Source organism: Dromaius novaehollandiae, chromosome Z, assembly GCF_036370855.1.
Source record: "Dromaius novaehollandiae isolate bDroNov1 chromosome Z, bDroNov1.hap1, whole genome shotgun sequence".
NCBI classification, from domain to species: Eukaryota; Metazoa; Chordata; class Aves; order Casuariiformes; family Dromaiidae; genus Dromaius; species Dromaius novaehollandiae.
The window spans coordinates 51,385,986-51,411,531 of NC_088132.1; the positions used below are offsets into that span (position 1 = coordinate 51,385,986).

Below are 25,546 nucleotides of genomic sequence, written 5' to 3' on the forward strand. Positions count from 1 at the left end.
TGACTAAAAGTTGTCCCACAGAATTAGTGTCAGCTACAAAATAGAGCACTGTACCTAGTGAGGCTTGCCATAGCTTGTCACCACATTATAACTGGCACAGTATCACCTTCCTGCTGTTTATTCTATAGTTATGTCTTCAGCAAAAGCCCTCTATTTGCATTCCTTGTGTGAAAGGCAGGGATTTTTTCAGTGTTTACCTTTTATAGTAGGGAACAGCTAGAGGCTACTGCTAGTTCTACTTAAGGAAAACAAAATAAGCCTTTAATGTGCTGACCTTGTTTACAACATCTTTCTCTGGTGTATCCCATGTGGAAAGTAGGCATGTAACTTGAACAACTGCTGACATCTGTGTTGTTAAAAGAATGTGAACAGAATACATTTCATATGCAATACAGGATGTTTTAAATATTTATTTAACTAATGAACACAAAATTAGTATACATGTGAGGTGTGACCTACATTGCATTTTAGTTTTTCCTTTAGACAGATGTATTTTATCAGTTTGAACACTTCAAAGCTGTATCTTAAAGGAGCTTAACAAATGCTTATTGCAGGTAGAAGTTCATAGAGTAATGCAATACTAACTAGTGAACAGTCAGCACTGAGGTAAAGTATTGTTTGACAGAACAGCAAACTTCAAGCTAAAACTTCTGCATTTCCCTTTGCTGATAAAATAATTGGTTTTGTTTTAAAACTGTTCTCTCATCAGAGAACATTCTGTTCCTACTAACTAGTGCAATTGCCAATTAAAAAAACCCAATTGATCAATAATGAAGCAATTTGTATCGTTGAGGGGAAAACGGGATATAGAGAGTGCTGTCATTGTGTCCTTCAAGTCGACTCTCAGGAAGAAGTTTGTCTTTCTTGCTGTTTAAATATAATTGTTTTGGGAAATCTAGTTCTGCTACTCTCAGCGCTCTTGCCTTGTTTTCCTAATTAAGACTTCATGCATCAAAACACTTGACCACATTCTTTTTCTATGCTTCTGTCCTTGTCTTACTGATTTGCTTGTTTTACCTATTGTTTTATAGGGAAGAAAATAAATGCATTGACATTCAGCTAGCATCTACCATTTCACTTAACAGCTCTATGAGGTAGGAATTTAATATTCTCCTTAACAGATAGAGAAATTGAGGTGAAGGACTAAAATTCTTGCCACTTTATATACTGCTAGTCAAAACTAGGATTGCTTTTTACTCTTCTGTTCAGCTACATATTCTTTCTTAATGAAATTACCCTTAATTATTACTTATAGAATGCATTCATAAAGGTAATACTATTAAATATTTACTCTCCCTTTTGACCAAAATGCTAAAAATAAGAGTTCTGTTGATAAAATAATAGCTCTTAAATACTCTCATTTCCTTGTTAGTCCATATTATTAAGGTACTTTCAAGTCAGTTTGTTTATTAAAGTGCTTAGTAGTTAGCTATTTTCAATGACCTGATTTCAGCAGTTATATAAATTACTTCAGAGAAGGCAGCTCCTAAATATGAGTCGTTTATGTCCTCAGAGGCCCTATCTTTGTTTTGCTCTAGTCATCAAGAATTTCACTATTATTTTCAAGATTTGACTGCTAAAGCATAGAACTGACTAGTGCAAATGCTTAGGCACAATTCAATTAAAATGCATACATTCTTTTCCTGTGCAGAGGCAATACAATGGCATATAGCTTATTTCATTGTTAGACATTCCAGAGAACCTTAAAATGGCTCATGTCTGCAAAATATTTGGCAGAAGAACAAAATATGGAATCTAGTGTCCTATTTTACAACAATAGTAAAATTAAAAAAAAAGTTCAATACATTGTTTTAAAGTATGATTAAAACCATCAGAGGTAAAGTGTTAGCTCCATCAATGATACTCAGTCTACCTCCAGACTTTGTTTGAAGTAGCATAAGGCTTGAATAGTATTACCATCTAGCAACAATAGCTAATATGTTGCTTCATCCATATTGTCATCACTGCCAGCACCAAAATCATCTCCATCCTCAAAGTATGAAGAAATGTAGTCATTTTCCTAAATGAAAATATATGACAGATCAAAATACTGTTGTCATGCATGTAGAAGAGAATTTATGAAGTAAATATTCTTTACACTGCAGTTAAGTAAAACTTTAAAGCATTAATGTGAGCTTTTCTTTCCTTATTTTGGGGGAAAGAAAAAGGAAAAAAATAACTAAATTCTGGTATGTATGAAAGGGGAAGCATCAGCTTTTGATGCAAGGTTGGTTCCCTGTTTTAATGATATAAGTCAATGAGTACATGTACTGACTGTGGCAGGAAACATTCCTTTTTGCAAGATCTTATCACCAAGCTCTTTGCAAATAACAAATCTAAAACAAACAACTCTTTAACTATAGCATAATGTAGCATAACAAAGAAAATCAATGTAATAGTCTCTCACTACAACTCCTCTGCACTTCTCACTACAACTCCTCTGCACTTCAGAGAAACTAGGAATGTTTCTTCTGCTGTCTGCCAACAGACTAATCAATTACTGGGGTCTGACTTGGTACACATAGAAGAACTAATGCATACCTCTTCATGCTCCTCTTCATCATATTCTTCTGGTTCTTCTGCTTCTTCATCATCTTCACCTTCTTTATCTTTTGTTTTGTCTTTCTCATCTTCAGATTTTTCTTCTTCCTCATCCTTCTTTTCCAACTCCTGTCACAAGGCAATCTCATTTACAAGATAATCCCACGTTATATCAGCAGCATATCCCTCCACACTACCAAAATGTTATACTGAGTTAACACGATGATTAGCAGAGTGATATTGTATGGATATTAGTCAATATTTATAGACAACATGATATGAAATGCCAGAACACCATAAAGACTTATTTGACTAAGTATCAGCCATCAAACTTTAAGTCTAAAAAGAATGTCTTGTATAGTAAATTGAGACTGATTTCCTTTTACCATCCATTATTGGATAGAAAAGAATTATAATTCACATTAGAAGGCCATGTCATACTTGATAAAACAATACCACATACTATAATGTATTCACATGAAAGGACTGATTTTTCACAAAGATAAAAATACAAAGCTGTTGCATCTTTCAGCTTTCCATTCCCACATAGTGGGTACTCACCTCTAAAGTCTCTTTCCTCCTAAATTTCTCCTGTATTTTTCTCTCAACTTGTTACATGAGTTGGTTTCCAACATCAGTATATTGGAAAAGCAGTAGTAGATTTAAAAGCTTTTGCACAAATTTCTCCTTCAGTAAGCTCTAATTGTAGCTCTACTGTTCATAATTAGGCTGCATAGCTACCCAGTGAAGAATAACTGGATGTTGTATTCAAGGGGTCAAACAGAAGCAATGAAAATAGTTTCTCTACAACCAAGCTCTCTCCCTTGTGCTACCATATTGCAGAACAGTTCTCTGTCAGTGTAGCAGGAGGAGGCTAGAGAAAGGGTGGTGGGGTTATTCCATTTGGTACTGGAGGACGGGAACATAGCAAATATTTCCTTTTCCAGCAATTTTTATTGTACAAATTACCAAGATTTTGTACATCTTACCTCAATTTTTTTCAACACATCCAGATTACTTTTAAGCTCGGAGCTTTTTGCCTTTTTTGGTTTTGTACCTGCTGAAATAAAATATATCACTATTATTTTTTGAATATGAAAAAGCACTTAACACTTTTCTTTTACTTGCTGTTAAGACGTTACATTTTGAGAATAGTAACTGCAATGATAATCCAATAGAGTCTGTATTACAATTACTTTAGACTTTGAGCTACATCATTCATGAAGCTATGATAGCCTGATTTATGTAAGTGATGCCTACAGTGCCAGTCTCAAACTCACTTTGAACAAGTATTTGATCAAAGGTTTGTCCAAACTATGGCATTCAGCATCACAAAATAGTTTTCACCTACAGATTCAAAGTATATTAATAGAAAAAAATCTAAATTACTATTTTTCATCATCTTGAAAAGACAAAAATACATTCCTGCTATAACTCCTCCTGAGTCTACGCAACACATTCATGACTGCTGGGCACTTCAGATAGATGGCTAAGAACAGGCAGACAGCAGAGTTTATTAGCTCCAACATGGTAGCGTGGTTATTGCAACTACATGGCTTTTGGACCAAAGCTGGCTCTTACCTAGGGAGTTTGGAGTGCATATTTTCACCCAGTCACTTGATTCATGAATATAACCTGCTATCTAGTTACTCCCTACAATTCAACCTCATTATCTTACTTAGCTATGTTGTGGGGTGAAGGTCAAAACAGGATTCCATATGCCCAGGTAAAAGCTACCTGCATTGCAGCACTATAAGCTAAGGGAATACCTGCCCCAGTTCCAGGAGGTGCAATTTGTCAGCAGATTCTGAGAAACAGAGCACACTTTGAGGGCTCTGTCAGACAGTCTGTTTCCAGAGTGTAACTGCCTTTTGATTCTCCTGCTAAATTCAGCACAGCTGCACATAGCTTACAATGTGGGGCCCACACCTACCACAGATTAGCTCTTCTCAGCATAGTAAACAGCTTATGTAAAGCTCCATGCTTGTGTGGCTAGACAACTTCTGATAGACAAGCTAGCTTCAGACAAATTAGCTTATGTAGCTTGTGACTTTTTTTACACTAGGCAGCACTAAGTGATAGCAAAAAGAAAATTACTATGCACTGATAGAGGGAATATCATTTCCAGAGTAGACGGTAACCCAGTGCAGTATAGATTTCATCTGGCTTAACACTTAAGGAAGAACACTAGAACTACTAAGAGGATTACTATATTTTGTCAAAAGCATGTTACAAGTAATATTCAGTTTCTTTCAATGTTTTGCCTAGGAAGGGTCTCTGTGACAAAAGCAGTGTATACAGCTGAGGGAAGTCATCATGAACACTGTCAAAGCAAACGTCTAAAACGAAATGATTAGTATATTGCTCAAGTAGGCAATGTACGAAAAACAAGTGGAAAGTGTGATTCAAAATGAGTATTTTTGCATAAACACCTGCAGGCTTTTAGAGATGATGCCATTAGAAGAAACAGACTGGAAATCAAAGCAGACACCAAAATCGTTCTTCCCATGGTGGGTGTGTCTAATTCTCATGTTAAACAAGCCCCACAAAGACCCCTCATGGGACAGTAGAACTTTAAGCAAAATGGCCATTCACAGACATTTTGCTTTTAGGTACGATGGACTACTCTTTCCAAGCACCTGTTCCTACATTACTCTGGCTTAAATACACATATACATATAGCTGGCCTGCAAGAGCTGAACCCTGTCAACATTTTTTTGTGGCTACAGCTGATATCTAGGATACTGTGGTCCATGACCCAGGCTAAGTGTGAGAGAAATGTTGAATTTCACCCGAAATTATGTCAGTAAAAGGCATGTGGTTAGGTGTTTGGTTAAAGCATTTAGGGAAATCAGAAATGTGGCAAAAGATGAAGCCAGTCATGTAAATTTAACTACATAGTTATCCAGAAATCACTCCTGCAATCTATGAAGCTAAAATGGTAGGAAAACTGTTCTGACTGCAGTACAGATAAAATTCACTTCATTCCCACACCTTTGTTCCACTTACGAAGTGTCATCTAAGATGGCTGTCTTCAAAATATACCACTGATACATAACAGGGTTTAACATATCACTTATCAGCTATTTACAAATCTCCTGAATAACATGACTTTTGTACAGCCTCCATATCATCAGGATTCCCAAAATACCAATACCACATTATTTTTCCTTTCAGAGGAACATACCTTTTTATCCAATCAAATTTGGATGGCTACCTGATCTGTGCCATTACAATTGAGTAAGAAAATGTACTTTTAAAAGCAAACAGAGAAATTGGCATGAAAGAAAGTGAAGAAAATGCAGTGAGCAGTGATTTTCTAATCCTTTGTTTATGATAATCACAGCGTTACTATAACAAAGGAATAATAAATCAGCATTTGTTTGCATAGGATCATGGGGCACTAATTACTGCCCCCAGGTTTATAAAAGTCAGTGCTATTTCTTCTTTTAAAAAAATACGTATGTACCCCTTTGTTTTTTAGGGGTTTTGCAGATAAGCATTTAATTTTCAGTTGAATCTTGCAGTCTACCTTTAGTACCATGCTTCTCAATGAGGCTCTTAAAAGGAACAAAGCTTCCAGCTGAGCCAGTCTCCATGACTACTGCACATTCACTTTTCTATTTTATCCTTGAACTGAAAAATGACACATGAAAGACTTGGACAAAAAGAACAAGAATGTAAACAATTATATATAACAGATAGCTAAGTAGAGGGGTCCAAGTGTTGTTTCACATCAACAGAACAACAGACTTCTACAGAAAAACTAAAATAACAGTCATGCATACTAGAAAACACATTGAAAAATAAATACACTTATGATGTTGCATAATAAAAAATTAAGTCTTTTTTCCTTTAAGAACAACCAATACCAGCTCCAACTGCTGTTGAAGGATCTGGTTCACAATTCTGCAGAAAGCTGAAAGTAAACAAAAAAAGTAAAACCAGGGAAAATAGAAAATAACCTACATTAAATCACATATAAAAGGCTTAAAAAATGCAAAAGTCAACCAAATCATAAGCCAGATAACTGAGAAACCCAAAATATAAAGGAAATCTGAACAACTAGCTATTCATTAAACAGAAGAAGGGGGAGTGCTGACTAAAGATACAAACTTCCAAAAACAAAAGTTTTTAGTGCTTTTTAAATCTTTTACTGTTACATATTGGCACCTACTATGTTAATATAATATGTCAATATGAAAGACAGCAAAAGAAAGATAGGTGTGTTCCAGTAAGTTAAAACATCCTACAGAAACAAAACAAAAACCACAAAAGCCAAGCAGACTAGTAAGGAAGGTATTTAGTAAACATCGGCCAAAATCCTTGATTACTAGGCCTAGTAATATTTGTAGCAATTTTTTTTCCTAACCAGCTCCAGCATGTCTGCTTACACTCAAATAGTGTGGACTAAATGCTCTTTAAAAATACATAATTACCTTTCTTGGTCTTTTTGCTTGGCTTCATCTCTCTTGGGAGTCTTCGCCAATCTGCATAAAAAAATACCTTTAATATACATGAATGATGATTTACAGCACAGCTATAATCCCCCCACCTCCTGGAAAGGCTGGGGCCCCTGTTGTGCTTGATCCTGTATACATGCATACTTAACTGTTTTATCATACAGCAGTTCCACTGAATTCTCGTTGTACTTTAAATTAAGAAGGCTAGAGTAAGGATCTACATTTAGATCCCGTTAATGAAGACTGGCATCTACACAAAAGAGATAGCTGAAGTCCAGCCATACCAGTGGCCCACGTGCTTTTTAACTTACACATTACAATTAATTTTGCACTAGTGAGCTGTACAGATACAGTTGTGGAAGTTCAATGTTATAAAACCCAGCTATCGGTCAGTAAGAAAATTTTTTTTAAGCAACATCCATGTTTGCTCCCAGTTCAAAACTGATACTTAGACGGGGAATGAAGAGGGAGAAAACAAGCTTGCATGTTTGCTGCAAGATAAGCTGTTGAGTTTCAACACAGTAAAAATTCAGATTTTTAGGGGGGAGGGACAAACAATACTTTGCCTTGATTTGGAAAAATGACAAAGGCATAGCCCTCAACATGGAATACATGACTCGGTAAGGATTTACATGTGTTTTTATTACTTTAAAAATAATGAATCCAACATTTAAGAAGAGCAGAAGATTGCACAGGCTAAAAAACGATTGACCTTTGATAATCTGAGATACTACCTGGGGTCCATGCTGCACGCTCCTTTTCAATTTCCAGGTACTTTTTACTGTATCTTTCAATTGCTACAGAGAAAGATACAAAGACTTATTGAGTTCAGTTCCTTAAAAAGGCAATTCAGACACTGCACTCTATGTCTTCCTGCAACTAAACGTACACTATTATCCTTTTACCTCTGTATAAGGCACTTCCTCGTGCTGCTGCCAAACACTTAAAACCAGTGTAATGTCACTAGTTTGAGCAGTTCTCATGATAATCCCCAGGACTAATCATATGCTGAGTACCTGCAAGACCTGGATTTTATATCCCCGCCCCAAAAAAAGAAAAGGAAAAAAATATTACTTTTTATTTTTGAGTATCTCCTTTCAATCAAAAAAGCAAAACAAATGAGAATATTTTATATTTCTATCCCTGAAAGGTATGGGAACATAAAACGCAGATATATTTAGGGAAACAAGACTGAGGCATGATACATGCTAACTCTTCTCTTCAACAAATTCACAATCAAACTTTTGCTACAAAGGCAGTAAGTGACATTTATCACCACTGTGCTAGGCAAAAGAGGCATAAAGACTATCAAGAATTCCCAGGTCTCAGAAGGCTACATCTCAGATTGATCATGACCAGTTCCCAAGATTTTAAGTACTATTGCAATAGCAAACCTTTGTAGCACAACAGAGATGGGTTTCCCAAGTGACAGTAACATATTTTAGTTCATTTAACCTCTTGTCAGGCACAAGAACTAAACCAGGAAGTGGACTGGAAATAATACAGTAGTTACACAGTATAAGTACATCCATTTACACTGGAAAAAAACCCCCAACTGTCTTGTACAATCTTAAATGATAAAACCAATACTGAAACTTAAGCATTTTTGAATAAGTCATATTTTTTCTTACCAAATTACCATGCCCAACAGCAAAATCCACTTAATACAAAATACTGATTATGACTGCAGTAATAGCTCATTGCCCCAAAAAGGGGTACTTCTGTGAGTATTCTACAAATGAAAACAAGGATACACTGTGACCTTTATGGACCAAGACTTCTATCATACACACCAGAGAAGAGGATGGGAAAAGGAAGACATCAGAAAATGAAGCTCAATTTTAAACTTAGTTGTGACAAGAGCAAGCAAAAGACCTACTTGAAAACGTGCAGCACAAGGCGTGTGTTTAAAATGACGGCATCTCAAGGGGCATTTAATGTAGGTGGCCTTCGTAAATGCCGAAGGAAACTCTCAGCAACAGAGAGGGAAAGAAAGCAGTAGTTTTGATTTCAACTTAAGGCCCTTTATTGAAGAATTAAATGCTGATATCATCAGTTAAAAAAAACAAAAAAACCCCACTCACTGACTCTTGCCACCCACAGTTAATAAATTAATCCCAAACGACTGCCAAGGTGACAGCCACCAAATCACAGCAGATATACCTGCAGGAAAATTATGAATCATTCAAGGTTTATAAAGTGAAGAAAACAGAGAGAAAATTTGCTACAGAATAAACCTAGTACTCACTCAAAATGGGTGAGTAGGTGAGTGATTCTAAATGAAATACTAATATATCAAAATTTCCAGGTAGTGTTAGATATGGCATTAATTTACTGCCTGACTAATGACAGAAAGAAAGATAGCTATGTCCTAATTAAAATGTTTCCCTCCTCACACTTCTAAAGGACCATTTGGCTCACAGACATAGCCGTGAGGGTTTAAAACAACACATTTCCTCTTTTATCAAAGCCAGTTTAAGAAATTCCTGCCCGCCATCATCCTCCTGCCTCTCTCTCATTCTTGTCAGATGTTTTGATGAAATACTGGGAAGAAAAGGGCTGTAAATCCAGGCAACTGAAACAATCAGTGAAAAATAAAATAAGTCTATCTTGGGGGAAGAAAGTGGCTTTCTTAAAGCTGGGCCACTTCTGCCAGACAATGTAGGCCCAGAGATAACTGCATACTGCAAGATGAAAGTAAGCTGTTTAAGTTAGCATCGGTGCTGCAGACAACCACTTGAGTAAGTATACCACACCACCTCAGATGAAGTATTTTTGTACCACTAAAGTTTCAGTGTAGAAAGCTATCTCACCTTACCAACTTACTCGTGGGGAGATGATGAGAACACTTGCAGCATTATTTGAGTTTATCTAAAGTGGCTATCTACCTGCTTTCCCTGCAATTGCCAGTTTTTGTAGAAAAACAATCTTCAAAGCTGGCAGTTCTATTAGTGAGCATGCTCAGCGACACAAAGAGATCACTCTACCCCAGAAAGAAGGTTGCAGAAACAAAGAGGATTCTAAGGAGAGTAGTGAGAATGATCATATGTGGCAAAGTTGGGAAAAAGAGATAATATGTTCTCATGAAGTGGCTGGTTCACTGGAAATAAACCTGACAGGCTTTCAGGTACAGCAGTCATTTTTCATTCCTCAAATGGAAACAGCGAACTTCAAGCCTGAGAAAGATCAAGGGCACAGAAAAACCTCTGGTGAGATAAGAGACCAAAGAGACTGAAATTTGTTTACTTAGAAGATAAAAGAGGAGATGTAATAACAGAGTAATTTTGAGTTCTTTTACAATCATAAAGGGATCTAAAAATGAGGATCAGATTTTCTGTTTTGCCTTGTCTCACAACCAAGGGTTTCTTCAAATGCAGCAAGAATTAGGCTGCAATCACATCTGGCAGCGCCACAACCCTGCCTGGTCCAGAAGAACATGCTACCAGGGTCCACCTGGCTGCAAGTAGGTGCTGCACCACGGCTGCATGCTGCGCCCAGAAGCAGCTGGGCATCAGCTGGAGGGCAGAGGAAATACTCTGCCTTCGTGAGCCACATGGTCTTGTAGGTAGTATGTTCAAAAGGAACTGGGATCCAGGAGCTCCTTCCTGCCCAGAAATGGGTGGCACATATCAGATAATCAGCAATATCTTACTGCTGTGAGAAGCCTGGGCTTCTGAAACTATTTTAAGGTCTCGGTAGCAATTCAGGGGCAACAGTAGTTCCCAGGGAGCTTCTGAAGGAATACTGAACCACCACAGAGATGTGGCTGCATGAAAATAAGTTCAGAGTAAAAAAAGTGGCTATCTGCTCACACTACAGCGTGCTGCTCCATTTTAAACAGTGTTTTAATACAAGAATAAGTGGACAAGCAATGAGGTGTGTCAATCAAAGTGTCTGTGTGTGTCTGTATATACACATACACTATATATATATACACACACACACACACACACACACTATGGTATACTATATATTGCTCTATTTAAGTATACATACAGTCAAAACCAGCAAAAGGAAAAATTCACACACACTCTTAAAAAAACAGAAACAAAAACACTGTGGAATTCACTATTATGGGGAAACACCATGACCAACAATTATCAACATTTCAGAGGGCATTGGACTATATATCTATATCATACCTGTATCATGAATATTCAGAGTGAGAAAATATTCTGATGGTTTCAGGAGGGATATTTTATCTCACGTGCTTGAGTTCAAGTCAGCTCTCATTATTCAAAATCAGCATGTGATAGCGAGGGAAGGATTATATGGTGTTTGGCCATTCTGGACTTCTTAAACATCTCCATAAAGCTTGCTGGAGACCGTCTACTGCACTGAATGGACTTCAGTCTAATGAATACAGCATTTACTGTTTTCTTTTATTTCCTACTTTCCTGTAACAGCGCTAACCATTTATACCAGTGAGAACAAGCATTCAGGAAAATGATAGAAATAATGGGCAAAAATCACCCCTGAAAAGAAGCACTCCTAACAGTAATAATATGCTGTGGCTGCTACATTTGAAATATACCCACAGCAAGGTAAACACACTGAAGTCTGCCTAACCTGCTCTTCCTCCCTTCCCACCAGTTCAGTTTTCTGACCAAGAAGCTTGGATTTTAACAGTATCAATGATGTACGACTTGATGTTAAGTACAGCACAATATATATCATCACTGAACAGTAACAGAGCTGTTATTGTTTAATTCTAATTACGTATAAGCAAAAGACACATTCTCAGGTCTAGTATGACTTCTACTCCAGCTCTGCTTCTGATGCAAACCTCAGTAAATCACTTATTCTCATCTCAGTCTTCATATTTCAGGTATGTTGTCAGTAACACTTACCAATTTTTCCTTAAAAAGAATAGAGGAAAAATTACATCCTAGAAGAGCACTTTTTAGAATGCCCTATTGTTAAATACAACTTTATTTTAAGTACATCACCATACAGTTAAAAAAAAGCTGAATTTTAACCCTATGTATTTACTATATGTTTCTTTTCTCCACTGCAGAATTCTAGGGTATTTTCAGCATGTACAAATGTCTATTTCATTTGTATTTGATCAGCATACAATTGAAAAGACTGCATAGAGCTGCTCTTAGTGCTTTGTATCAAACAAAATAGATGTTTATTCCTCCTCTTCTCTCACAGAGCAGTTTTCCAGTTGCAGCACTTGTAGAGGTTGACCAGTAATTTCATTATGTGTAAAAACAGAAAAATTCCCTCGTTTTAAGCTGCCATTTTTTATTCTTCATTGTCAGTACTAATTACATCTTCAACACATGCATTTCACTACAACATCCTTCACAGAATAACAACTACTGAAGATATAAATACAAATAAAAAGCACACAAACAGACCTTCACGATCTTCTTCTACTGCCAAAAAATAAGGCATTTTTTTCATAGTTCCTCTAAGATCTTGTTTTAAGGCCAACATGTAATCTTCACCTTCTCCTGTTTTCAGAGGCACTGGCTTATTGTCTGTACTCTGTACAAATTACGTTTATTATTTATAATGTGTTAATATCCATCAAACACACAGGAACACCAAGAAAAAGCTACAACAAACACATTACTTGTGAAAGAGTGCAACTGTATTAGGCTATTTTGCAAGTATACTTTATTGCATTCTGACATGCACAACACTATATTTACAATTAAATTTATACCTTTTATGACTTAGCTATATCTTTCTGCAAATATATAGGACGAAAGCAAGAAAAAAGTACATTAAAACAGTGAAATAGTCATTCAATTGATGTTATGCTCATAGGGCCAATATTCTTAACTCCTAAACGCAGTTTCTCATGCCAGCTCAGAAAACCATTACTCAGAAACCATTGCTTCTCTATCTTCAGAGTAGAGATGGTCTTAACCTCTTCTAAAACAGTGTTAAAACTACATTAACTACATTACATTAATTACTTTGAATAACATGGACACCATTTCCATGAATAGCCATAACTCACTGAAGTTTCACATCGTAACATGTGGATTGAGAGAAATATCATGCACCTTGATCAGATCCTGACATAACTGGAAAGTTTCCTTCTTTAAAACTTCAACATTGTAAGACAGTGTTTTTCAGTGTAAAACTTGTTGAAGTTTCCCTGCATAGCAAAATTCAGCTTAATAAGAAAATCATTTGCCTTTTTTTACCCTTTGTTTTCACAAACCATTAGAATTTGAAATCCAAATCTCCATTTCCTAATTACATAAATATCTTCCAGTTATTTTCAAATTATTTTCAAATTCCATCTATTAAGGCAAAAGATATTTATCTAAAATCTGTCCATTTTTTGTATCAACAGTACATTTCTAAAATTCACATCTTCAAAGAGTAGCATAACTTTACTTCAAATTCAGATATTCAGTGTTTCCATTACTGTAACGTCCAGAAAACCAAATTATGAAGAGGGCTTTAATGAATGAACCTCTTGCAAGCAATCTAGCTAAATACAGGATGTAACGGGCAGCAAAGAGTCAGGAAGTGATAATTAGAAAACTAATAATGGAAACCTACGGTTATCTACACTAAATACTTCAAAATTGACTTAAAGTGCTTAGAGCTGTTCATATATTTCATCCTACTATCTAAACACGAAAGCGAAAACATTTCATCTGAACACAGACTGTGGTCTAAGAGAGTTGCCGTACTTACAGGAAACAGTGGTGGAGGCTTACATACTACTTCAGGTAGAGATGCACCTTTAGCAAAGCCAATAGCCTCAATGTTGAAGGTAAACGCAGCACGCCCTCTTCCTCTACCTGACCCAGCCATTTGGAGTTACTGAAAATATTACAGATTTTTAACAATTCTTTTGTTACATATATGAAATACGTACATTCTATATAAAATATAAAAAGCCAATGACTAACAAACATTGCAATAATATTAAAACATTTTAAATTATCATTTTAAATAGCAAGCCATTTTTACTGCCCATCTTTGGTTCTTCCACATACTCTAGATTAAGTACATGTTTAAAATTCATAGGTTAGGAGACAGTTTCAGGCATGCAGAGGTGGCTTGCAGAAATGGGATAATGGAATTGATTTTAAACTTTCTTTTACTAAACCCTAGATACACTGATGTGAGCCCAATCAAGACAGAAGAACCAGAAACAAGATAATGGAACAAAAGAGTTTACAAACCCCGAACATCTCTGTAAGTACATTTTAGAGCTTCTGAACTTGCCTCCAAAAAAATAGTTTTTGTTTGTCACTTGCAGCTTGTTTGTCTTCCAGATTATTTTTTCCCTTTATCTCTGTAAATTGTTTTGGGTACTGACAAAGAGCCAAAACCAAAGAATTTCTTGGTAACAGCATCAAATGACTTTGATTGGGGCTTTTCTTTATAACAGCTCTTTCTGCTCCACTTCAGTAAATCTGCAAGCTAATTCTTGATAAAAGGAAGTTGTTTTTTCAGCTAAGAGATATAAAAGAAAAATAGCCCACCAAACTCAGCCAACAACACAAACTACCTTCACACTCACACTTCACCATCTTCGCTGTTACACTAATCTTCATCTCATGGTTGAAAGACTCATGGGTTGGCCAAGTGAAGCAAAACGCAAGAACTGCATTTTTTGCAGGGAAAGATGGCAAGAGATGGGGCCGACTGGCGCAGCTAAAGCACCATGCTACTGCTCACTCCTTGAGACCATGTGAAGACTGATTTAAGACTCCTGGCCCAGAAATCTCATATGCTGTTTACTATTACTTGCAAGGTTATCATATAGCACCTTCTATGGCAAGAACAAGTCTGTTCCAGACTTACTGCTGCACCTGTACCTGCCTCTCACAGCTATTTCCAGGGCAATCACCATTAGCATGAAATAACTTCAAACAGGAAATAAGAAACGGGACATTACCTACAGCTTTTCATGCAACTGTCTGGGATAATAGAGAATCCAGGAGAGAATTATAGTTGAGAACAAAAATGCGTGCTTAAGACTAAGATCTTTTATGATTCTCCCAAATGCAATCAATGGCCTTGTAATTAAATGTCAGTGAAAAACAGGTTTATGCAAATATTTTCTTGTTTACTGTTTTCCACAGGAATAAGCTTTACATGGATAAGAAATCACATTGTACTTTAAACATCACTCAGCAACACAGAAACCTATCTAAAAATAAACAGAAAGACCTATATAAATCATTTTAGGAGAGACAGCAAGTAAAAATCTAAGGCTGAGCATTTAATTAACTGAAAAAATAAAAAGCATCAAATTCAGCCAAAAACAGGATGAAAAACAAGATGTGAGCCTGGCAGAATGAAGAAAGACAGAAGAGACAGAAAAGTCTCAAACATGAGCAATTATATTGCTTAGGTGTGAAAAAAAGAAACCAACACCTGAAGAAAATCAAAAAAAGAGATGTGGGAGACAACAAGCTAGTGTGGAAGGGAAACTTATTTAGATTACATATAGCAAATATAGAGGCCGATTTTTGGATTCTGCAGTAAAATCAACTCCATGTAAGATTTTCTTGAAATAGTGAATCAGCCTGATGTGCAGCAACAAGCTTTAGAACTAACCATATTCCAATTCAGCAATTTTATGGAAACTCACGATCTTTTTTTTTGAACATCCTGGATTAAGAGAGGTTTTTGTCCACTGACACCATTAAGTGATGAGCACAGATGAAAGGAGAAATCATGAAGGAAAAGTTGTAGTTTTATGACTAACAAACTATGGCAACAACTCCATTCTCAACTGCCATGACAGATGTCTAATGGACCACCCAGATGCATCTTCCTATATATAAACAGTTTGTCTCATTTATGCTACAAATGAGAAAGCAAATGTCAGGATTACACTAAAGCACAGATTTAAACTTTTAAAATGCTTTTAGAACTACATATAGCATTGTTCACCTGATCAGGTAAAGGCTGAGAAAGCGCAGACATCAGGGAGGGAAAGGCCAGCAGAAACGTCCCCGCTGGCATTAACGCTGCTATTACGGCCGAGAACGTAACCAGACGGAGCAGCTGAATGAGCGCTCAGTAAATTAAGTTTTCCTTTGAAAAAAGCCTCCTGACTGTGCTGATACCCATACTTGCCAGGGATGGGTGTCATCAGCGGAAAGGAAGTTGTAAAAACAAGGAAGAAGCTTAAAAAGTGAGTGTTACCTGGTGCCCCTGAAGGCTAAACCAGGGTGAAAACATTTGTCACAGCCACCGCAGGCCCCCGCGATTTAAACATACCTGCTCCCCGCGCGTCTTTCCAGGCCCTCCTTCCCCTCTCCCCCGCATCCGCCCTTCCCTACGCGGCCCTGCCCCCCAGCGGGCACCCCTGCGCCCCCCCGCCGCGCTCCCCCAGCACAGCTTAAGAAAACGGCGGAGAGAGGGAAACAAACTCACCCTGGAGGCGCCCCAGTGGCAGCCCCCGGCCCGGCCCCCCCCAGGGCCGCGGCGCCAGGGTCCCCCGCCCGCGCACGGAGGCGAAGCCGTTGCGCCCCGGCGCGTGGCGGCGAGGGGAAGGCAGGGGAGGGGGAGGGGGCGCCGCCGCCGCCCCCGCCGCAGGGCCCCGCCCCGGCGCCGCCACCGCCCCCCTCCCGCGCCTGCCGCACTGCGCCGCGCCGCTCCTGCCGCCCAGGCTCCGCCCGCCCCCGCCGCGGGCAGCCGGCAGCGGGGGGAAGCCGCCGCTGCCGCCCGGCATGTCGGCGCTGGAGTGGTTCGCGCACAAGTCGCTGGGCGGCGGGATCTACTGGATCCAGGAGCGCTTCTACGAGTCGGGCAACCGGGCCAACATCTGGCTGGTGCGCGGCTCGCAGCGCGACGTGGTCATCGACGCCGGGCTGGGGCTGCGCAGCCTCCCGGACTACCTGCAGGCGGCCGGGCTGCTGGCGCCGGCGCCCGGGGCCGAGGCCGAGGCCGAGGCCGGGGCCGGGGCCGAGGCGGGCGGCGGGGGCCGGCGGCCGCTGCTGGCCGTGGCCACGCACGTGCACTTCGACCACTCGGGCGGGCTGCACCAGTTCGAGGAGGTGGCGGTGCACAGCGCCGAGGCGGGGGCGCTGCTGCGCGGCGACAACTACGAGGCCGTCACCTGGCTCTCGGACAGCGAGGTGGTGCGGCCGCCGCGGCCCGGCTGGCGCGCGCGGCACTTCCGCGTGCCGCCCGTGCGGCCCACGCGCATCCTGCAGGAGGGTAAGGGCAGCGCCCGGGCCGGGGCCGGGGCCGGGGCCGGGGCCGGGGCCAGGGCCGCCCGCCCGCCCGCCCGCCCGCGGGGGCCCGTGCGGCGCGGTGTCGGCGGTGCCGGGCCTGGCACTTCGCCTGTCGCTAAGGGAAAACGAAATGTAGCGAGAGATCTGTTGTAGCAGTCGCTGGTTATTGGGGCGAGGCGTGACGAGGCATGCAGGCAGCGGAGCTCGTGACATCGGTAAATGGAGGTGCAGTTACTGGCACCTAGATCACGGGAGGTGCTTACTGCTTCTCCTTGCACCGGGAAGGAGCATGGGAAACGAATCAGTTTACCTTCTCCCTCAACAGCAAAAACAACAGCAACAAAAAAGTCATGGAATGATGGTTTCTAAAAGCTGCCGGTTCTAACAACAGCATAAATTGTCCCTTTCCTAAAGAGGCTGCCTGGGCTGCAGATCTCACTTGGAAAGAACATGGTATTTAAACACTGCAAAAACAACGGTCTGCTGAGTATTTGAAATCTGCAGAAGTTAGATGCATGCTTATGTCTATTTATATTTTACAAATCTAGGCAAGCTATTCAATTGTGTTGTTGCTGTGAGTACAGGAAACAGTATTTTACAGTAATGAACCTCTTGTGTTACAGTAATTTCTGTAGAACATTCACAGTGTTGAGAGTTATTTGGATTGTTTTCTAGATTTAGTTGGAACAAGAAAAAAAATCCAAGATTACATTTTGAAGATTTATAAAAAGTCCAGTTGTTGTTCTTCCCAAATGATGCATTTTTTTCCTTCTTTTTTAAACATACAAAGGATTGACTATTGTACTGGGAATGTAATAAGCACACTATAGTTAAATATCCTTAAAGAAAGCCCAGGTAGGCCAGTCAGAATTAGGATGAACAATGAACGTTGTAAAACTCTTTGACTTGAGATTTATTTTAGTCTGATAAAAACATTTTAATATTTTTATATATGAAAAAAGAGTGACTTAAAATAGAGTTAAAATATCCCTATTTATTTCTGTCAGGATGGTATTTTCTTCCTTTTGAATAGCATTTGGTTGACATTAGGGGAAGTTATCGATAGGTAAAGTTCATGAATTAGGGATATGGGCTATGCTAATAATGGGTGCAGGTGAAAATTCTTCAAACTTTAGACTAGTCCAGGAAGTAGTGGTTATAGGTTAAAACAGAATATTGTGAAAATGACAAGCTTTAAAACTGATAAATTTACTTAGTAGTTCTGTAGCCACCTGTTGGTAGCTTTTCTTTTTTCTTTTTCCGTTTTTCTCTCTTTCCTTTTTCCAGATAGAGCTTTTTTTTTTTCCAGCTGCTTTCATTGCCTTGTTTGAATATGAGCATCCTGATTTAAATGCAAGAAATGTGTAAATTTACAAGCTAAAGTCATTTTTAAAATGTTTGAACTATCTGGAATCCTGGGCTCATCTTCCTACTTCTGTGCTAATATTGCCTCGTTTATGGGGCTCTTCTTACAATAATTAAACTGGTATTTTTCAGTTTTGGAGAGTGTGCAACCTGCTTTGCAGAGTCTTCAAGCCATCCACAGCCCTCAACAAGGAACAAAAAATGTATAGTAGGCTAGAGTCTTGGTTCTACCAATTTTGAAAGTATTGGCAGAATCTCAGAATTATGGATTAAAAATACCTTGTGTTTACCTAATCTGCTTGTTTGTTAATGCAGGATTTTTCCCTAGAATGAGAATTAGTAAATAGCAAGGCAAGGAAAAGTGATCTGGCTTTTAAAGACTGACTAATGGAGAGCCCAAGGTTTAGCCTGAGGCTTCAATGGCAGTGATTTTTGGCATCTGGTGACCCATATTATTTAGAAACCATCAAGGCATAACCAGATAAAGAATAAAGCAATTTATTGAAATATATACTGCTAAGCATATGGATTTCATTTTACAGAAATAGCTTATTACAGATAAAATTTTATTCAGTTTTTCAATTTGGCTTCATAGGTAACAATGAGTAGGTTATTTTGGCAACAAATACGCTAATTGTAGAATCTCCCGAAGCAGGAGGAGATAAAGGGTAGCTCTCCGTAAAACAGTTGACACCTTTTGCATGTTACTTGGATCAGAGTTCCTTCTTGGCTGTACTAGGCCATCACCCTTCATGGATGCTTGAAAAAGCAGAACTCCGAGCTTATTGAAGACTTCCGGGAAGGTCATTAACTATTTACATACAATTAAAAGAAAAGGTTGGGTTTTATTTTCTTTAAAAGGGAGAAAGTATAAAAAATAATCTATCGTAAAAGATTAAGCACAGTCATTATCAAAGTAACATCAAAGTTTCTAATGTAGCATTTATTGAGATACTTTCCATGGATGTGGCATGTAATGTCAGCGCATGTGTAATTGCTGCTGTGTAGGTGTATCCAGAAATATACAAAATACAGAATGTGGCAGAGTTAATAGTGTACTAGAATCCCCAGCCATAGCTTTTACTTACATGTTACCTGCTTGGTACAATCTCCTATTATCCATTAATCTTATGAGATCCTTCAAGTACCCTCATTTTGGCTGTTCTTCCTAAAATCACATTTATTTGTATTCTACCTTAGCATTTATTGTTTTCCTGTTCGTTTGTATCTTCTAAGACTCACAGTTTCTTTCAACTGTTGCAGTGTTTGTTTCTGGATTCTGCACATTTCTTGTTTAAATTTTGGATGCCATATTTGGTTTCTGTAAGCTATTTTCAGTGCCTGCAGCAATTTGAAACCCACTGGAACACTTTACACTCCAGTAAGTTTCTCATCTCCACTATTATCCTGTTTACTACTTCAGGCATTTTCTGCATAAATTTCTCAGTAGTCTGTTCTATTCTACTATCAAGGCTTCTCAGCATATCTTCAAAAGAGAACTCGCCTAAAAGATTCCCTCTAATAATTCTGAAACTAACTGCTACTGCAACATAGGCATCAGACAATTTCCCTGTTAGGTACAGCATGGTCAAATGCTAGCTCTTCCGTGACTTCCAAACTCTGTTCTAGCATTTTGCAAGTGAGGCAAATGGATATCTCCAGCAGCCCTAGCTATAGCATAGTTTATGCCTTACCTTAGTAGCTCCAAATCCAAGCATAGTAGTTTGTATCACAGTGAGAACATAATGTAGTTACTTTTCCATTGAGCCTCAAAGCATGTCAGGTAGTATCATGAAAAGGTCCATCTTTGAAGTTACGTATCTTTAGGCTTACTGAGTCTGAGTAAATTCATGGATGATCTGTGTCTTCTGTAAGACAGATCTGTAACTTTTGGATTTCTAATATAGTAGAAGTTAGATTATTTTTTGTTGTTCTCCTTGAAACTTAAAATGCATATTTTAATTTTTAGCATCCCCCTCCTCTGATAATTGTTTCACTAGCTGCAGGTTTTCATGTCATTAGTTTTATGGTACTGCATGTTATTTCTTTTAGGACTGTTTATTTATGAAGCAGCTGCTTATGAGAAGATTGCTCATATATTGGTCTTCTTTCCCAACACAATCTGCCCTTAAGTTTACATATTTACAACCTCTAGATTAATTGCTTTTATAAATGTATGATAGAGCAGTCATTAAACTTAACAGCAGACTGACTTGGCTGGTTCTCCATCCCTACACTGACTTTCTGCTGACAGTACCAGTTCAGTGGCTAGAACGATGAAAAAGTATTTGCATTTAAGCCAGTGAAACAAATGACCCAAAGTTAAGAACATTCTATTTTTATACATCTGATTCCATAAGATGAAAAAGTGTTTGGAAGCCAGTCTTGCTTCTCCTCCAGCAATTTAAGTTCTGTCATTTTGCATTTCAGAAGCAACTGCAGTGGAACTCTGAATTAAATGAGGGTAAAATTAAATAAACTGTGAAATACTTACTTTGAAAACTTTCACAGGAGGCACAACTTAGATGTGTTCTATTTGGTTCCTGTTTTATTTTTTCTATCATGTTTCTTTTTCCATTATTTAGTTCTTTAGAATGGGAATGGGTTCTGTGGGACATGGGAAACCCAATTAATATAGCCCAAGCCCCTGTTTATTGTTATTATTTGACTGTTGTCAAATGCATTTTTAAAATGCTTCTTTGGCTCTGGGCAAGAAAAAAGCCCCTGCTCCCACTGCTGTGGATATAAAGCGTGTATAAACTCTCTACAACTGCCTAGCTCATACATTTTTTTGTGATGTTTAATATGCAAAATAAACGCATATGTTTCCTTTCCGTCTCTGTTTGCAGGGGATGTGATCAGCCTTGGAGACCGACAGCTTACTGTCATGCACATGCCTGGTCATTCAAGAGGAAGTATCTGCTTACATGACAAAGACCGGAAGATTCTGTTCAGTGGAGATGTCGTGTACGATGGATCCATGATTGACTGGCTTCCCTACAGCAGAATAAGTGACTACGTTGCAACCTGCCAGCGTCTCATAGAGTTAGTGGACAGAGGTCTCGTGGAGAAGGTACTACCCGGGCATTTTAACACATTTGGAGCAGAAAGGCTGTATCGTTTAGCTTCCAACTACATTTCACAAGCTGGAGTTTGTCACAGAGTTTCTACTTGTGCCATGAGATCCATTGCAAGCGTAGCACTTCGTATTACAAATTCTAGAGCCACCTCGTAGTGATAGTGCATTTTGTGTGATTTATTCCCTGTTGAAAAACCAAATGGCTTGTGAAAGCATTGATACATGCAAAAGCAGTATGCATTAGTAGAGAGCTGGCAAATTGATACAGATGAGCTGTAAAAATTCTCTTTATTTTTGCCTACTTTATTCCTATTTTTTTAAAAAATACATAAGCTAGTAGCTTAGCCAAAGCTACCATTTTCTTTCTACTTTTTCAGGGCATGTTTGCACACATTGTGGTTGCCATTGGACTGCAATTTGAAATACATTGCTTTATTTTTGATATGATTCTGACAGATACATATGATATGCCAAAATGAAAGGTTTTACATGCCTGAAACTCATGCCTGAAACTTTTTTGATGTAGCATTAGGGTAAAGGTTTTATTTGTGTTTGAAAGTATTTTTATGTGGCTGAATTGTAATGTGGCCATTAATGCTCTGTGGTGGGGGAGAAGGATGGAGACTATAATGTTCCATTGTCCCACTGCAGATACTGGATTAAACATCTTTTACAATTGTTACCATGGAGTGAATGTAGCTTGAACTGTTTACTGTTTGCTTATGAAGTGTTCTGGTACTTACGTTGTTACAACAAGTAAAGTGCATTGCATTTGAGTCTGTTCCAAAAAAAGCTGAATACATTGAAAAATGTTAAATGACATTGTAACTTCCGTATTGAGATGGAAGTGTGATATTTAAAAGTTGTTTAAATAGTTAAAGGATGTGTATTTATACTAAGAGTTTATATATTTAACTTCTGTAAAAGGACACTGTCTGATGTTATTTTTGTATATAAACATACATACTTTCCTAACAAGATTTGCTTTTTCTCTTAACATTTTCCCCAAACTTTTGTGGAATTTAATCTTACTTGTTTGGCTTTCACTTTATGTGGAAGCATTTCTTTTCCTCTGATGATACCAAGCATACCAAATTATGGGCTCTAAGGCATGGGGGTGGGAATTGGAAGCCTTCTTAATAGTTTAAAATCTGGTGAGAAAAAAAAAAAATAGCCTACTTTGGAAACCAGCTGCAAAATAAAAGGCATTTTTGATCAAAATTTATGAAAGAGTAGATCTTACATAATATTTTTCTTCTCCTTTCATAGCTGACTGCACTCCTGTCTTTCCTGTTTGAATATTCCCTTCACCAAAAGTAGGACTGATAGGTTGTGACGTGCATAGTTCTTGTTAGCAGTGCCTCTTTCCCATTATAAGCTGAAGCAAAATTGTAAGTAGGCAGACAGATGTAACAATGTGGTACTTGGAAGACAGGTTATTACTTGGATCTCTTTTAGAGAAATCTTAAGTATTTTAGTGTATTCTATGATGAATGTTTAATTAGTGGATAGACTTGTCACAAATGAAACTTCAGAACTATTTATATTGGTCTCATGTGGCCAGAGGAAAAAATATAGTCAGTCTGGGAAGGAAGAAATCATTCAGTGAAGAGGCACAGAACAAATTTCACATTGTGGTTTTCCTTCTTTCCCTGATGACTGACACTTGCTGCTATTTATGTAGCAATCCAGAATTATTCTTGATAGGCAAGGATTCACAGATGGGCAATTGTGCAGAGCTGTGGAGGGAATCAGGAAATTCAGAATGAGTGAAGAAATATATGTTAGCTCATGACTGAAGCTTGCACCAATTATCTGGACGGGACCATGTTATCTGGAAGAGCTGATATTACAGCTTACCAGCAATAACATTTGATCAAATTCCTTCAAATTAACCACCTGTAGCATAATGCTGACACAATTCTTTATGCTTTTGTGAAGACTGCAGCAGTACTGGTGATATCTAGTGTAGAGTAATGCAGACAAGAGATACCTATTCTTTCATAAAGCCCACCAATATTGAACTTAAGCTGCTAAAAATTTTTTACAAATGTTAATTAGTCAAGTGAGATCACACTGAGTTAGTTTTGTGTTGTACACTTCTGTTGTATTTGATCCAGTATTAGGAGCCCTGAAACCAGATTTTACTGTATTGTAAAGCCTGAGCTCCTAACAGGAGGCTCACACGCATGTCAATCCAAAAGGAAAGATACTGTCTATCACTTGTGTTTAAATCTATGCTCAGTATCAGCTACAAGATCCTTAAATGTTCAGATCACTGGCAAAATGTCATGTTAAACCATGCTTAAGCCCATGAAATCTACGTAGATAACAGCAATTGTCACATTTTTTCCTTGACAAAAATCTATGGAATATTTCCTAAATCAGAAGTGAGCTTAATTTGAACACAGCCTGGAATGGTGTGTGTTAGTAAACTGCTGCTATAATTCAGTTGAAAGTAGTTGTTGTGGGTCTTAAAATTATTTTTGTATTATAAGAAATTCACTACTAAGAAAATGACGTCTTAAATATAAAATAACGGGCTCTGACTATTTTTGTTAAGAACTACCAAGTTTTAGTCATAAGAGTTTGACAGTGTCCCTTTAACACTACTTGGATTAAGTATCTAAAATATATATGTTAAGTTTAAATGTTGCAACATTTTGTATATTTAGAACTGTTAGATTTATTTATAAAATCCAGATCAATGTACATTACTTCAGTTTTCAGTAGATTGGAGAATTTATGAAAAATTCAGATGGGAAGTTTTGCTCTGTAATCTGTCAAGACTTTACTGATGTTAAATAACAGTTTTCACAGAAGAAACATTTTATCATGAATATCATAATAAAAATGTTATAAACTTATGCTGTCCAGTTACAATTTCTAAGTATCTTGAAGAAAAAACTCTCATTCTAAGTGGATTGCAAGATCTTTAAAAGTTGCTAGCAGTGTTTTTTACTCTTCTGAGCAAGAGACTGCATTACAAACTTTTACTCATCACAGACAGATCTGCAAAACTTATAGAAAACCATGACCGGGTGCTACTTAAAAGATATTTTTAAAACCTGTAAGGGGATCAGGAGAGCCTTTCCCATTGCCTCATCTTGACAGGTTTCACAGCCAGACAACAGGGCTGATCATCATAGCCCCGAGAGAAGCTATTTCTCAGATGAGGTTATTGGGGTTCCCCACTTGGCATTGTTCCTCTGTCCTCCTTGCTGTCCATGGAGACGAGCCTTTTATCACTTAACCTAAGAGTCAATACTAATCAAGCTGACAGGCTGTCATCTTTTCAAAGTGCTGCACAACTATTTATTAATTATTACCATTAGACATCTGGGAATAAGGACCCATTATCTAGCAGAAATAAGGCATCTCAGCTAACATCCGAGTTCTGTAAATTGTGACAATCCACAATGTGGATCCACAATGTACATCTCAGTTCTGAAGAAGGGGATGCAAAGTCTTTCTCTGTCACCAAGGGTCAGTATTAAATCCAGATGCACATGAAGATTTAGTTGCACTGAGTCACAACAGCACAAGATCAGTGCCCCAATTTCAAGCATTTCTCCTATTGCCCTAACGCCATGTTCCAGTTTGATGTGGAATCACAGTAAGACTCAAAGGTGTCAGTAGCCCATTATAGCCCACTACTAGTTTCTCAACGAATGGGTTTGCCTATGAGTTGAAGGAAGTTGTTATGTATACTGGTTTTCTGAGAAGTGTGAAAATCATCATATTCAACATATTTGATATGATAATTTGTAGCAGCAATAAGAATGAATTTTTAATTGATATTCAGCAGTTAAAAACACAGATTTGCTTTGCAGATGAGGAATCAAATGCTTCATTGCACTTAGGACAGCTACAAGATACAGGACTAAAGATGACCACCTTGAGGTCACCCAGTCCTTATGTGT

At 38.3% G+C, this 25,546-nt stretch overlaps 2 protein-coding genes across 5 annotated transcripts; one reads left to right on the forward strand and one right to left on the reverse strand.

Annotated features, from left to right (window-relative positions):
* Positions 1-392: 392 nt before the first annotated feature.
* Positions 393-16,532, reverse strand: LOC112991835 (DNA-directed RNA polymerase III subunit RPC7). 4 transcript variants are annotated; one of them, XM_026114641.2, is made up of 8 exons: positions 16,377-16,532; positions 13,674-13,802; positions 12,371-12,500; positions 7,739-7,801; positions 6,981-7,031; positions 3,531-3,598; positions 2,542-2,670; positions 393-2,020 (listed from the first exon to the last, which is right to left on the reverse strand). In XM_026114641.2, the coding sequence occupies exons 2-8, from the start codon at positions 13,791-13,793 to the stop codon at positions 1,934-1,936; spliced, it is 648 nt and encodes a 215-aa protein (XP_025970426.1). In that variant the 5' UTR covers positions 13,794-13,802; positions 16,377-16,532; the 3' UTR covers positions 393-1,933. The 4 variants fall into 4 exon arrangements, with proteins under 4 accessions (XP_025970426.1, XP_025970417.1, XP_064357787.1 ...); XM_026114632.2 differs by having other exon boundaries at positions 3,531-3,601; XM_064501717.1 differs by lacking the exon at positions 16,377-16,532 and adding an exon at positions 16,221-16,239 and having other exon boundaries at positions 3,531-3,601.
* Positions 16,533-16,535: 3 nt separating this feature from the next.
* LOC135324796 (acyl-coenzyme A thioesterase MBLAC2) lies at positions 16,536-24,490 on the forward strand. The gene is made up of 2 exons (XM_064501715.1): positions 16,536-17,162; positions 21,394-24,490. Exons 1-2 carry the CDS (start codon positions 16,673-16,675, stop codon positions 21,777-21,779), a joined length of 876 nt encoding a protein of 291 aa, XP_064357785.1. The 5' UTR covers positions 16,536-16,672; the 3' UTR covers positions 21,780-24,490.
* The last annotated feature ends 1,056 nt before the right edge of the window (positions 24,491-25,546 follow it).